This window comes from Mirounga leonina, unplaced genomic scaffold (assembly GCF_011800145.1).
Source record: "Mirounga leonina isolate KUSES-001 unplaced genomic scaffold, KU_Mleo_1.0 Mir_173, whole genome shotgun sequence".
Lineage (NCBI taxonomy): Eukaryota > Metazoa > Chordata > Mammalia > Carnivora > Phocidae > Mirounga > Mirounga leonina.
The window spans coordinates 22,828,098-22,843,001 of record NW_023270447.1 but is presented as its reverse complement, the minus strand read 5'-3'; the positions used below and the strand labels follow the sequence as shown (position 1 = coordinate 22,843,001).

Genomic DNA, 14,904 nt, shown 5'->3' with positions numbered 1-14,904 from the left:
GAAAAACAAAAACCAAAACACCCCAAGCGCAGTCTTGAAACATGCTACAGGTTGCAAACATTTGCCATGATTCAGGAGTGCAAAAGCAAAGAGAAATTTAACACCGATGTCCTCACACTCCAGGGGGTTATCACTGTACACTTCTCTTCTCCAAGTGAGAACACTGCTTCTTTTCCTTTGGCAAAAATAATGACAATAGATCCAGTCAGCTTGTGTCATGTCATAGTGACCTCAAGTTCTTATTTCAAAGTGCCTGTGAGGCTTCCAGAAGAGTATTAAAACCACTGAGTTTAAACCAAAATATTCCCCTTAATGACACTGCTAAAAAAACTGCATGACAAGAATGTTACTCAGTTTTCTAAACACCAAAGCTAAATAACTGATTTTAGGGTTGTTACCATTCATGACAAACAAAAAATAATAAGCATTTACTGACTGCCTACTAAATGTGAGTATGTATTTATGTGTAGATGTAGAAAATAGACAGGAATACTATATCCCAAAATATTAATAATGGTTTCAGTATTTTTAAATTATTTTAATTTTTTCCTTTGTATTTTACAAATTTTCCACAATAAACATAAATTAACTATATAATGGGAAAGATTTTTTTTTTTTTAATTCAAGCTCTATAAATCCTTCCTAGACTGGTATTAAAGAGAGAGAGCATTTCTATCTTGGGATTTAGAACTAAATCTTTAGATGGGCCAGAAATCTTAAGATCTGCCTCAGATATGTATTTCCCATGGCAACACTTAAATTGAATTCTTCCAAAACCACCAAATTCCAGAACTAAGGAAGGGCTTTATAGTTGTTCATTAATTTTATCACTTAAACTATAAAAATGACTGAATATTTATAACCTTTATGTATCCTTTTAATTTATCATTCTCTGCTTCCTTTTTATGAATTTGGAGCTGTAGTCGTTCATGTACTACTTTTACTGATTGTGAAAAACGGTTTGCTTTCAAAGCATTTGCCTGTAACATAGAAAACAAAAAAAATGTGTTATTTGATATATTTCTCCACAATCTTTAACTTTATCCATATTTAGACATGATCTAAAAAGTTGATAAAAAGCAAAGCACCACTTTACATTAACCATGACCCCTCCATTATAAATTGTACATAAAACTATGGGGCTATTTTCCCCTCCCCCCTTTTATTTAATGGCTCCTGATAATCTCCTTTTAAAAATTCCTACCTATCCTAAGTAAATTATATCTAAAATGCTCCTATAAACACTAAAATTCCTTAATTTATACTAAAATTGAGATACAAATCTATTCATAGTTCCTAATATATAGTGATTTATGCAATTACCCTGACTTAAAGACCATAAAAATCTTTTAAAAAGAAACTAAAAAAACTTGTAAAATATCCAAATAATGTAAAAACACTTCTGTGTCTATTTCTGAGGATATGGGGGCCAGGATGGAAAGAAGGAAAAGAGGGAGTCAATATTAAGAAAATATGATGGATTAAGCTCAAAATTTGCTTACCTTTTCATTCTGAAACAAACAAGAAAGTTCTTGAATATAGGTCTCCTTTTCAAGTACCTTCTTCTTAAGATTCTTCAGCAAATATAATGTAAGAGTTAGAAATATCACAATTTGGACAATGTTGGCTAATTTTATAAAACCAAGCAACATATAAATAAAAAATGTCAGAGTAGACACAAAGTATAAAAAGACTTACAGTATTTTCACTTTCATTATCAGTTAGCTTCTCTAACATGCTGGATAAACTGTCCCCTACCTATGAAAAAAAGATATTATAAATCAGTATTGACAAACATAGTTCTCTACATATAAAAGTAGGAAGAGGAATAAGCATCACTTAAGAAATTAATATGGACAACTATTATGCACAGTTCAGATTTTTAAAAAGGTCATCAGATGGATTTTTGCCTAAGTGTTCCAAATCATCTTTTGTCCACAGTTTATGAAATTATATACTAATTTCTAAATAACACCTCAGACAACACAAGCCAATGACACAAAAACCACAAAAATCTTGTATACAAAGGAAGCTCACCATGCTGCTTATAAATAGGTAAAAAATATAAACCACCTTAATTTTAGCAAGTAAGATTATTTTTAAAGAATCACAGCACATTAGTAAAAGAATTCTATGTAGATATTTTAAATGAGAACATAGAAAAATGTTTATTCACTTTGAGGGTCACACTCCTGCTTGGGAATGTGAAAAGCTATGAATTCCTTTCACCCAAAAGTATTTGTGCCATGTACATCTAATGCAAAATTGCATACACAATTTCATGGACTGCATGAAGCCCACTCTTGGGACTCTGTAGAAGGACACAGTGGAATTGCTTGGCATACATATATTTTCATTTCTCTTGGATATAAACAACTTGTAAATAAATGTTCACAGCAGCTTTATGCATAACAGCCAAAAACTGAAGCAACCTAAATATCCATCAACTGAGGAATGGACAAATAAAAATGGAATAGCCATACAATGAAATATTATTCAGCAATAAAGAGGAATGAAGCACTGACATGTGCTACAACATATTTGACCTTGAAGGCACTATGCTAAATGAAAGGTGGTTATGAAGAACCACATTTTATATGAATCTATTTACATGAAATTTCCAGAATGAGCAAATTCATAAAAACAGAAAGGAAATAATAGGATAAGGAGGGGTGAGTGGGGTTGGGAGGTAGGCGAACTTCTAAAGGACCTGGAGGTGGGGGGTGGAGTTCTTTTTGTGGTGATGAAAATGCTCTAACATTGACTGTGGGGATTGCTGCACAGTTCTGCAAATACACTCAAAATCACTGAAGTGTGCACTTTAAATGGGTGAATATGTGAATTATCTCTCAACAAACTGCTAACCCCAAAAATAAATGAATGTATGAATACAATGGTACAATGGAGCTTAAATTCTAAGAAAATTTTATTTTCATCAGCTGAAATGAAATATAACAATGAAAAATTCTGAGATAGAAAATACAAATATATTTTCTATAAAAACATGCTGCTTTCATGTAGAACTATTTGTGAAACGTTAAGAGTAAGGGTTAGTTTCATGATTGACATTTCAAACGAAAATTCAAGAATTATTTCCATTTCAAATATACCAATAATTCAATTTCTACAGTTTCAGAAATAGCAAATCCTTCAAGTGAGAAATATATCTATTAAATTAGTGCTTAGGGGTCCTTACTTGTTGGTATTCTGTCTTTCTAAGGTGTTCTAAAGCTTGTTTTACACGTTTAAAAGTGTCTAATTCTTTTGTTAATATTTCCTTCTGTTCAGAAATCTTCTTCAAATTGGATGCAAAAAGATTAGCCTGACAAAATATAAGAACCACATACCCATTTTAAGATACAGCATTTAAAAAAAAAAAAAAATCTAAAAAGATACAGCATTAAGACACTCTAAAATACAACATTGCTATTATCAAAGAATACTTTATCCTAGTAACAAAATCATTTTTGCATATAGTAAGAGTAAATTTTGCCAAGCTTATTAATAGTACATTAAAGTACATTGCACAGGGGCGCCTGGGTGGCTCAGTCGTTAAGCGTCTGCCTTCAGCTCAGGTCATGATCCCAGGGTCCTGGGATCGATCCCCACATCGGGTTCCCTGCTCAGCCAGGAGCCTGCTTCTCCCTCTCCCACTCGCCCTGCTTGTGTTTCCTCTCTAGCTGTCTTTCTCTGTCAAATAAATAAAATCTTTAAAATAAATAAATAAATAAATAAAGTACATTGTATATTAAAGTAATGAAATCAAAATAAGGGCTTAAACCCCGAAGTGTTTCAGGCATTTATTTTAATGAAACTAATAGAATACAATCTATTTTTGTCTCTAACTCAAACTTCAGTACACTGAAATTTTAGAATACAGGTTTCTATTCTATACAAAACTATAGAAAATAGATATATTTCATCTCTTAGAATATTTGTTTAAATTCACTCTTGAAATAGTTGACTCTCTAGTTCAATTTTGGATAAGTTAAGCACCAAGGTTAGCCTCTTAACAAGTGCATGCCTGAGATTATCTCTGAAGAAAAGAATTGCAGCTAATGACATAGGAGACTGATAAACCTGCAATTTTTAATATCAAATACCAGTATGTGAGCATAACTGTGTTTCGATACAAGACTGCAGTTAATGCATTCTGAGTATTATGCTAGCTGTCTATTTTATTAGATGTTCATAAGTCAGGTACTCACATTTTCAAAACTAATCTCTTCAACGGTATCCTTAAATAATGGCAAAAATAATTCTACAGAACAGGTTGCCAACTCAGCTTCCTTAAATGTTGCTTCCAGGTCAGTCTTTTCATTTAGGATGTCCTGCTTTAGACTAATTAGATACGCACAAATAAAATTTAAGTTAAATCTGTCACATAAACTAGTTATACTTTTTATGCAAATATAGCACAGCGTTAACTAAATATTACAGTTCCACAAATTGCTCTCCACAAAATAACAGTAAATGGTCCTTGAAAATGTATGAAATTTTTCCTATACTCCCCTATTTTTCTATACTTAATATACAGAGAGAAAGTTTTTAAAACGTTTAGATATGTAAAACACAAGAACACCAACAGCAATGCTTCACTGTGCTACTAGTAATTGTTCAACATCTCTTTTCTGGTTTGTAAAATGATTTGTGTGAATGTGTTTATGTCTTTTTTACTTCCCTTTTTACTCCCTACTCCAAACCCAAAAGATTTGTCTATTAGACCTTATTCCTAAATGCTTTCTTGAAACTTGCTGTTCTTCACAAAAAAAATTCCTCCAGAAGAACAAATAAGCTAAACAAACAGAACACAAAAAACTAAAGCTCTCCACATTGCAAAAATCCTTCACACTTGGCTTTATAATACATTATCATCATTCAAAACAAAACTATTAATATTTGCCTTCTTGATTACCTAGACACTACTGTGTATCACTGTAAGAGATATCTCTTTGGTTACATTTTTACATCCTGAAATCAGGATGCTTCCTGTAATCTTTGTTAAGAAGCAGTCCTGAGCTCTTTCCTGCACATGCCCAGAACTAAAAGTGTCAAATGCTTTCAAGAATGCCCCAGAGATGGGGTGTAGCACTTTTTAACCCCTAGGAATGGACGGCCATAGAGGGGTTGAAGGAGCTGGTGAACTAGGAATGTTTAGCAACATTCCAGAAGCAAGACTCCAATATAGGCTTGCTGAATATTATTACAGCCCAGCACCAATAAATTTTAGTTCAGTTAAAGATCGTCCTAAGAAATGCCACATCGCCAATACTCTTAATAGCAAGGACAACTCTGAGTCAAAAAGTGACTAAGAGTTGGATATTGAGTATAAAAAAATTTTGAGAATACCCTACTTTATTTCACTTACGTTTTATTTTTTATTTTTATTTTTTTAAAAGCATAGTTATTTGAAGTCAAAAATCTATGTATAATTAAGTTTGAAGGAGCTTTTTCAATATTTATAAACAAAATAAATCATAAGAAAGCATTGTATCTTTCTTCAATAGGCAGTTTTTCTTTCTTTACAAAACAATATAATGGCTCATCAACAACTGATGGGATCTTAGAGGCTATGTCAGAAAGCAGACTGTGTTCTTAATTACTGCTGGCTTAACATGATGGGTGTAAGATGTTGGCTATAAATGACAGTTGTCCATTATTAAAAACCATGGGCAGAAGAAAGTCAAGAATGGTTATATATGACCAAATATCACTGTCATTGGGCGCCTGGGTGGCTCAGATGGTTAAGCGTCTGCCTTCGGCTCAGGTCATGATCCCAGTGTCCTGGGATCGAGTCCCGCATCGGGCTCCCTGCTCCTTGGGAGCCTGCTTCTCCCTCTGCCTCTCTCTCTGTCTCTCATGAATAAATAAATAAAAATCTTAAAAAAAAAAAAAAATATCACTGTCGTTTACAACAAGCTAAATAGAAACTGGACTATACTATCAATGGTGACAATAATGGTGTTTTGAGGCTGTCATTTTTGGGGGCCCATGGGTGGCTCAGTTGGTTGTCTACTGTCTACCTTCAGCTCAGGCCATGGTCCCGGGGTCATGGGATCAAGCCCTGCATCAGGCTCCCTGCTCAGCGGGGAGCCTGCTGCTCCTCCTGCTTGTGTTCTTTCTCTCTCTCAAATAAATAAATAAAATCTTCAAAAAAAAAAAGCTTGTCATCTTGGTAAGCAATGAGTCATATAAATAGCAAGTGTATTCCCTATTTTTTTTAAGATTTTATTTATTTGGGGGGAGGGGCAAAGGGAGAGGGAAAGAGAAAATCTCAAGCAGACTCCCCACTGAGCGTGGAGCCCAACACGGGGCTCAATTCCACGACCCTGAGATCATGACCTGACCAAAATCAAGAGCTGAACACTCAACCAACTGAACCACTCAGGCACCCCGTGTATTCCTTATTCTAAAGGAGATAGCAAAATATGACAGGTATTTGTTATATAGCAATGTTCCAAATGACAGTGAATTAGTACTCATCAACTACATTTCCAACATTCCATAGTACTTCTATTTTCATTTATCTTAGCTATAAGGCTTAATACTTTAATAATTCTCAATAGATAAGGCTTTCATTTTTATTTGCTTTCATTAAGATTTCAAAAACCTAGCCCAATTCTGCTAAATGAGTACTGATTTGTAATCAGGGTAAATAAATATATGAATTGCTAGATTTGAAGAAGATACTCTTGAAAGAATGCTGTATTTGATTCAAATAATTTACAGTATGGACAAAACATGAAATGTTGAAATCAGAAAATTAGATATCCCCTGCTATTATTGAAAATACCAGCTGAGATGACTTTCACTGGCAGCCTGTGGTAAATGTTCGTCCTCTGGTGTACTTGTAAAATGAGAACATAGTTTCTCTGAATGACTTCCATCAATTGAAGGCTTCTCCATAAATTTGGTAAATGGATTTATAGGTGGCTTCCACAACAACTTTTCTTCATAAGCTGAAAGCTAGGAAATATTTTAGTTATTAAACTTATCTCAGTAGGTTCTTTTTTCTGTCATTACTCTATAAAATAAAAATCCTAAACATGTATAAAGAATTATATTTTACAGACAAAATAGAAATTATAACTGCTACTCATTTGTGATACTAATTCAAAAAGTATCAAAATTGCATTGCCCAAGCATTCAACAATTGCCAATTCCATACACTCTCCAAAAGGCCTGTTATTTTCTACATAACCACAAGAATGTAGAAATTTTTATTAATCTATTTCTTGAAGTATTATAGTATCTTAATCCACTCAAACTAGAAAATAAATATAAAAACTACGGTTAACTCTGGTCCTTAGTTTCATTATATCTACCCAATAGGAAATGTATGTTATGTATGCCTAGAATAGAAATTTCATATACTTTTCAAAGTATTTGGCAACAATAGCTACAAAAAGATTGTTATTCTTTTGAAAGTAGACCTTACAAAATTAAATTAATTTATTCCTATTTCCCAGCTCAATCTAGGATACTCTTTGGTGGTAACAAATAGACAGATACTTCTAAGTTTTACTAAACAACTGTTTTCACTCAAACTTAGCGGTGTCATTTTTTAAACAGGAATACGCACGAATTCCTTCAGAACTGTTCCATTTTAAGTAATAAATTAGTGCTTTAGCAATCATTAAGGCTGTGTTTTCACAACTCTAATATATGGTAATGTGTCTCCCTGACTTCATTTTATATTTATACAAAATCAAATGTTATATTTAAGATCTTCAGGGTTTTCAGAGATATTTTACCTCTTTGTAATTTATTTTTATAAACCTGTATTTTACAATACATTTGGTCAAGAATTTTCAATATTTAAGTAGATGTGAAGAAATTATAAGTTGAAAATTACTTGTATTTCTAAAATAACACTTTGAAAGTGTCTGTAAAAATACATCTATTTTTGTCTGAAGGTTCTATACACTACAGAAACAAGGATTTAGGATATAGACCAAAGAAATGCATGCTCATATTTTTGAAATACCAACAACTCATGTACAATTGGAACTGCTAATTAACCTACAGATACCTAAGATGATCTACTTGAATGCTGAAATATGAAACATCTGTTGGTAAGACATAACAGTATTTTGAGCTATCTGAAGTCTTAAAGAATTAAAGAAGAATTAAAAATAGATGGATACAAAAAATCAAATGAAAAACCAAACCTAAGAGTGAAGAAGAATATGATCTAGATAAATCACTGCAATCAACAGTACTATCATCTACTGATTTGTTTGGTTCCAATAGCTACCCCACTCACAGGGGAACTGGTATTTACCTTTCATTCATTCACTTGTTTAAAATTTCTTGCTCTGCACACTGGAATCTCAAGAAAGAATACCTTATTTACATTTGAATCCTTAGCAGCTACAAGCCGTATAAAAGCTAAGCAGTAATTGAAGGAGAGGACTCAAGGCTTAGAGCAGTTAATGCGATGAATAAAGGCAGTTGCTTTTTACTTATTCACTTCATTGATTCATCTTTTGGGGGAATCATTAAAAGAAAAATGTTTCCTATATTTTGAATAAAAATTCAAAAATAAATATAAGAGGATTAGGGATCTTCAATTGGTAGGCATATTTTATTTTTTTTTAAGATTTTTATTTTATTTATTTGACAGAGAGAGAGATAGCGAGAGCAGGAACACAAGCAGGGGGAGTGGGAGAGGGAGAAGCAGGCTTCCCTCGGAGCAGGGAGCCCGATGTGGGACTTGATCCCAGGATGCTGGGATCATGACCTGAGCCGAAGGCAGACGCTTAACGACTGAGCCACCCAGGTGCCCCGGTAGGCATATTTTATAAGATTCAGTTTGGTATTAGTATTTTAAATGAGTTCTTACTTGGCTCTGTGGGCTATTGGCAGCTATTTATACAATTTTTCTAAAAGTTTTATCACAAGATGAAATACTACATTTTTCTGCTTCATCACCTGTAAAAAGTAACTGTGCCTTATCTTAAAGGGTAAACAAATAAAATTAACACACTGTAAAAACAGAGATCTTAGAATGACTCTTAGCCCAACATTCAAAAATGTTATCTTCATTACTGATTCTCAAAACAAAGAGAACTATATAAGTCAAGTCTCAGATATATCCATAGAAATTATCAACAATTATATTCTTACAATCTAGAAATATTTTCCAGGATAAAAATTGTTCAAAGTTTCCAAGGCACTCCACTATTTTTGTGTTGTGACAATATTATAACCAAAAACATATGTGTGCTGAACAATTTTCTTTAGCATAAAAAGTCCTACCTTTATAAAAAATGCTATCATTTTAGTGAGCCAAATGTATTCCTCTATGGAAAAGATGTTTCACAAGAAAATGTTTTCAATTACATGGAATATACTCCCAATTGACAAATATACTCCTGTACAACTTGGTGGTGAAACAAAGACACATATTCTGCACACATATTTAATAACCAAACCCCTAAAGATTAGCAACTTAAATATATTTTAACGTTTAAAGAATTAAATTTCCTATACAGAGATGACTTTACCAGTCCCCTATCAAAAAGGCATGTACTTAAAGCTTTTTCCAGGCGTGGTCATGGTTTACACTGACCCAGCTACACTCACTAAAGTATGTTCCATTTGGCCAACAATAAGCATTTGAGGGATGGCTGTTCAGGGACTATACTGCTGGCCATGGTCAGAGAAAAGAAAGATCCCAGCTCATGCCCTTCCTTAGCATCTAGATTGCTCTAAGTAAATAAACCAGCTGCAAATATATATTTAAAACTAATCTCTCCAAAGAGAAAAGCATAAGAATCTCACAGATTTCAATTTGTTTTGCCAAACATTAATTCTTGGAAAACAAGCTCCCATTGGCTTCAAACAAAAGCACACAACTTCTCCTGAAAAATTCACTGAAATATTCAGCAAAGAACACAAAGTAGATATAGGAATGCTTCTCATCTCTCTCACTATTCTTCACACTAGTCAAAGTTTACTAAAGAATTGTAGAGTCCTGCAAAACAAATGTGAGTATGACAAAAAGAAAGAGAAAAAGGCATAGGTACAGGGTCAAGTACAAGCAAGAGGAAGGAATCATGAAAGGACATGATTTGCAAGGGCAAGTGGCAAAGGATGAAACTGGACACAATGAAGTGGTCACTGTATGCCAAGCTCAAAAGCTTGAATTTTTTCCTAAAGGTTAAGACAGACCATTAAATCATTTTAAGCAGGATAATAACAGATCAAAAGTGCATCTTTAAAAGATAAATTTAGTGGTATTTTGGAGAATGGACCAGGTATATGGAGGGGAGAAGAGTAGAAGCAGTGAAACCGGTTATTACGGTCCCAGAGAAATGAAATTCCACTGTTCTTTTCCTAGAAAAAATTTTGAAGAAATCAAAAGTTGTTTCCACTGGTGATAAAAACAAACAAACAAACAAACTTGAAAAACAATGAAGGAATTAGAATAGCAAGAGATTCAGTACAGAAAGTGACCAAATATAACTCTTCATTTACCCATGACCATCTGAATGGATTGCTCCACATACCTGTTCCAGAAAATGACAGCTTATCCCTTTAAGTACCAAAATTAACTTGAGAGCTTGAAGAAAACCTCCTGAAAGTATTATTTCTTCTTCCTCAGAGTACAGGTAGCCTGAACATAATTTAACCATTCCTTGATGACCCAGAGGCAGCATATTAAAATGAAATACTGGGCCAGACTCACCTGTTCTTAGTCCTTAGAACCACCTGACATGGACAACTCTAAGCCACAGCAGGCCTTAGTTGCCTCTTCTACATAATGAGAAAAAAACTTTGCCAGCCAAAGCTGTGGGGAGGTTTGAACAGAATGAAATAGCACTTACAGGTGGGGTTTTTTGTTTGTTTGAATGTTTTTTTTTTTTAATTTAGGGTCCCTTTGGATCATTGTTGGGGTTGCTTTCCCACCAGGTCTTTTCTTTAAATTTTTTCATCTTAAAAAAAAAAAAAAAATCATACTGAGTCAATCACTATTCCTTAAAATACTTGAAGGCCTGAGTTATCTGTATAAAACCAACTTTTCGAAACAATTCTTTCAAGATCTGTTCCTTACAGAATCATTACAAATCATCTACGAAGTAGTCATAAATTGAGTACTACTAAACCAGAGCCCACGGGAAAACAACTGACTTCCAAAAGAATTGAGTTTGGTGGGTAGATGTTATGTCAACCTCATTGCTATACTCAGCTCCTTGGGTCTCATTCATTTGTACAATATAAACAAAGCCACTTTCTCATGCCTTTCGTTTTTTGGGTACAAAAACCGTATTATTTATACACATCAACCGTGAAAGTAGAAGAAAGAGAGGCAGAAAATGGATACCTAGCTGTTAAAGAATTAGGAACATGACCATGACATTCTTATTCTAAGGAGAAGGAAAGCAAACTAATTTTAAAAACAGGTTTTCTGTGGTTTGTTCCTTTAACTAGGCAAGTAGTGTTTAAAACTACTCCAAGAACCTCATTAATTCAAAAACACCTGAAACCTTAGTATGGGCGAGATGACAGGGAAACTTTGTCTCCGAAATAGACATCCTAAATACCTGCCCCAGTGTGGCTATGGTTTTCTCAATCAACAAGCACCCTTACTACCTATACTCAAAACCTGACACTGGTTTACTTAATCTCTTTTATTACAACCACCCCAAAGTGACTATTATTGCCCTCGTCTTCCAGATAGGGAAACTGAAGCCAGGAAAGTTAAGTGACCGACCGGTCCAAGGCCACACACTTGAAGGAGTTTCCTATTGAGTCCGGAAACCTAGAAGGAACCTGGAGGACTTAATTTCCCAGGCCTCCCATGGTATTCTTCACTAAAGGAGCCCCAGGGCCTACCACAATCGGGTATCTTATATGGTGGTCGCTTAAAAGCCAGCCAAATGAGTAAGAGGAATTGTTTCAGAAGGAGACGCCACCATGCCCGGGCCGACCGGATAAGGGCTTCGTTCTGGACAAGCCCATCAACTATGATCTACCCTGGGGTCCTGGGGACCACACCCTCCCTAGGAATACGAGCCTCGCCGTCTTTTTCCCAGGCCAGGCAGTCAATTCTGGGGTAAGTGGCAGGTATGGGCAGAAAGGGGCTGAGGTCTAGCTCTGGGTGGACGTGAAGGCCTTTCACATCCGGCCCCCAAACAGCCCGGACCACCCGAACCCCTAAGTGCGTCTGCAGTAACCGCAGAGAGACGGTCCGAGCCCAAGCTTCCCCGCTCCCCAAAGCGTGACCACGCCCCGACCGCTGCGTCAGCACGCCGCCGTGACGTCAGCCCGCCGCCGCTCCGCCGTGGAAGGGGTCCAAAGGGGCCGCAAAGATGACGCTCAGCGAACGGTGGTGGAAACCACCGCCAGCGTACCTGTGTTCTCCAGCCCTGGGTCGGCTAGGAGAGAGGGGGACGCAGGAGGCAGTGCCGCAGGCGAAAGCTAGAAAGGAAGCGAAAGGACGCGAGGTGGCAAGGAGGCGAATTCCTAGAACTGCTTGCGGTGGAAGAGTGCCCGCCCAGGTGCAAGAGGGACGAAAGTGGAGCTAGTAACCATCAAGTGGCTTCTCTGGCAACGGCCGCCCCGCCCCTTCCGTCGGGCCACAGCCCGCGCAGCCGATTGGCCGGGCTCGGGAAAGCAAGGGCTCGCGTCTGTTGCTATTGGCGAGAATCAGGGGGCGGGGCCGGGGAGAGGCTCTTTGTCTCTCAGTTGCTACTCTGGGTAAATTTTTCCCGCCCGCCCTTCAAACCTTTTGTTTTACATTAGTGGCTTCTTGTGTATAGTCACCAAAATCTTAATTGAGCTCAACCTAGAAAGAGAAATAAGACCGATAGAGTATGAATTTTCTGATAGTTGGCCTGGAAGTGCCCTGCCTGTGCTTTTTTAAAGGAGACATTTGAAAAAGCCCAAACAACCGCGACACAAGGAACTTTGTTTTAAATATATAGTATTGCTGTTTAGCTGGGATCTTCCCTAGGCCTCCTTGCTTCTGTTAAATTAGGAAGCTGGACGGTGATCTCCAAGGCGCCTTTCAGATTTCAAATTCTTTGCATCTGTACTATAGCCAGCTAGTATGATTTATACACTCCTGAACAAGCAAGGCAAGATTTTATTTGGAAAAGTAAAAAACTATCCACCTCAACTTAATATTCATGTTAAGAATTGTACACCATCATGTGAAATTTGCAAATAGAGCAATTGTCAACTGAGCAGTTTAGCCATGACATGGCATACCTCATTTTTGGTTTTACTAAAGAACATTTTCAGTTGATGATTATAGCAAAGATTTTTTTTTTCCCCAGTGCTGATTGTCCAGCAAAAAGTTCATGGCAGTTAAAAGTTCATTCATAACGAACATATAACTGTTCCATATATGCAAATGCTAAAGAGCAGTGGGGACTGATCCATCTCTTATTAATGAATCATGACCTCTGGCAAGTCAACTAACTTTGCTACTCTGAACTAGTCTTCCCCTCCTTTCAGAAAAAAAAAACGGGAGAGAGGGAGGTGGACATGTGGAATTGGGGCAAGGAAAGTAATTTTGAGGGTCTTTCCAGCACTTACCTGGGATTCTAGCGAAACTTACTAGCTTGTCATAATAAGAAAATTAATTGTACACAAAATTAGGCTTCGGGGCGCCTGGGTGGCTCAGTTGGTTGGGCGACTGCCTTCGGCTCAGGTCATGATCCTGGAGTCCTGGGATCGAGTCCCGCATCGGGCTCCTTGCTCGGCAGGGAGTCTGCTTCTCCCTCTGATCCTCCCCCCTCTCATGTGCTCTCTCTCTCTCATTCTCTCTCTCAAATAAATAAAATCTTTAAAAAAAAAATTGGGCTTCTCTTATGAAAAATACTTAAATCACATCAGTGTTAGATGTCACCACCTTTAAAAGACATGCAAAGGGAAAAACAGTCACAAAATTCCAAGATGATTACATTAGATTCTCAAATTGACTATTTGAACTGAACTATCCAGGTAAATATGGCATCTCTCATCTTCTAAATCTAATCTGTTCTAATCTAAATCTGAAATCTGGTTGGATAGTGAATTTTTGGATAGAAAGATCCCTTATTTTATATTATTTAAATGGAAAAAAAAATTCATCCAGCCCTACCAAAAATGCCAGTTTCCCCAAATATCATTAAGTAGTTGACTACCTATGAAATAATACATCAAGAATTTCCTCATAATTTAAAGCAGAGACCAACATACTTTTTCTGTAGAAGTCCACATAGTAAATATTTTAGATTTTGTGGATTATATAGTCTCTGCCATATTTAACTCTGCCATTGATGAATAAAAGATGCCATAGAGGATACATAAACACATGGCTTGGCTGTGTTCCAATTAAACTTTATTTACAAAAACAGATACCAGGATAGATTTGGCCCACAGGACAGAGTGTGCAGACCTCTGATATAAAGCATTTAAAATAAGTACCTCATAAATATTAAACTCATTAATGGTACCTTTGTATGTAGCAGATGCAAGATGCAATGTTGGGTGGTAATTTTGTTTTCCTTCCTCATGGGAACAAATATATACTGTAATTGTAAAAGTAGCAAACAATGAAATAGTGGTTTAAAGATACTTGATGAATGCAAATAAAATTTAGCAAAATAAAAAAGCAATTTAAAAAAATAGTTCGGTTGTGTAATAAATTATTTTCATAGGGTTTATCCCCCACTCTGAGTTGCATGTGTTCTCTCCAAGATGTTTTGGTTTTCTTTTGCTGTTTTAACAAACTTAGTGGTTTAAAACAACAACCATTTTATTTGTTCATGATTCTGTGGTGAGAAATTCAGGCAGAGTTCAGCTGTGTGGGTTTTTTCCTCCACGTGGCAATAGGTGGTGTCTCTCATCAAGTTGCAACCAGATAGCTGTTGAGGCTGGAATATCCAAAATTATCTTTGGTGACTAGGT

The 14,904-nt window shown here is 36.0% G+C and overlaps 1 protein-coding gene across 2 annotated transcripts in view; it reads right to left on the bottom strand.

Moving 5' to 3' along the window:
• Window positions 1-14,904, bottom strand: part of ODF2L (outer dense fiber of sperm tails 2 like) — a 282,358-nt gene that overhangs the window by 24,464 nt on the left and 242,990 nt on the right. Inside the window, exons 1-8 of one of the 2 annotated variants that reach the window (XM_035018120.1) lie at window positions 12,360-12,648; window positions 8,285-8,325; window positions 6,794-6,966; window positions 4,209-4,341; window positions 3,197-3,322; window positions 1,699-1,758; window positions 1,503-1,574; window positions 864-980 (exon numbers count right to left, since the gene is read on the bottom strand). In XM_035018120.1, coding sequence (XP_034874011.1) covers window positions 864-980; window positions 1,503-1,574; window positions 1,699-1,758; window positions 3,197-3,322; window positions 4,209-4,341; window positions 6,794-6,906 — 621 coding nt within the window. In that variant the 5' untranslated portion in view covers window positions 6,907-6,966; window positions 8,285-8,325; window positions 12,360-12,648. Of the gene's footprint in view, window positions 1-863; window positions 981-1,502; window positions 1,575-1,698; window positions 1,759-3,196; window positions 3,323-4,208; window positions 4,342-6,793; window positions 6,967-8,284; window positions 8,326-12,359; window positions 12,649-14,904 lie in introns of those variants that run through there. The other variant, XM_035018119.1, reaches the window with a different exon arrangement.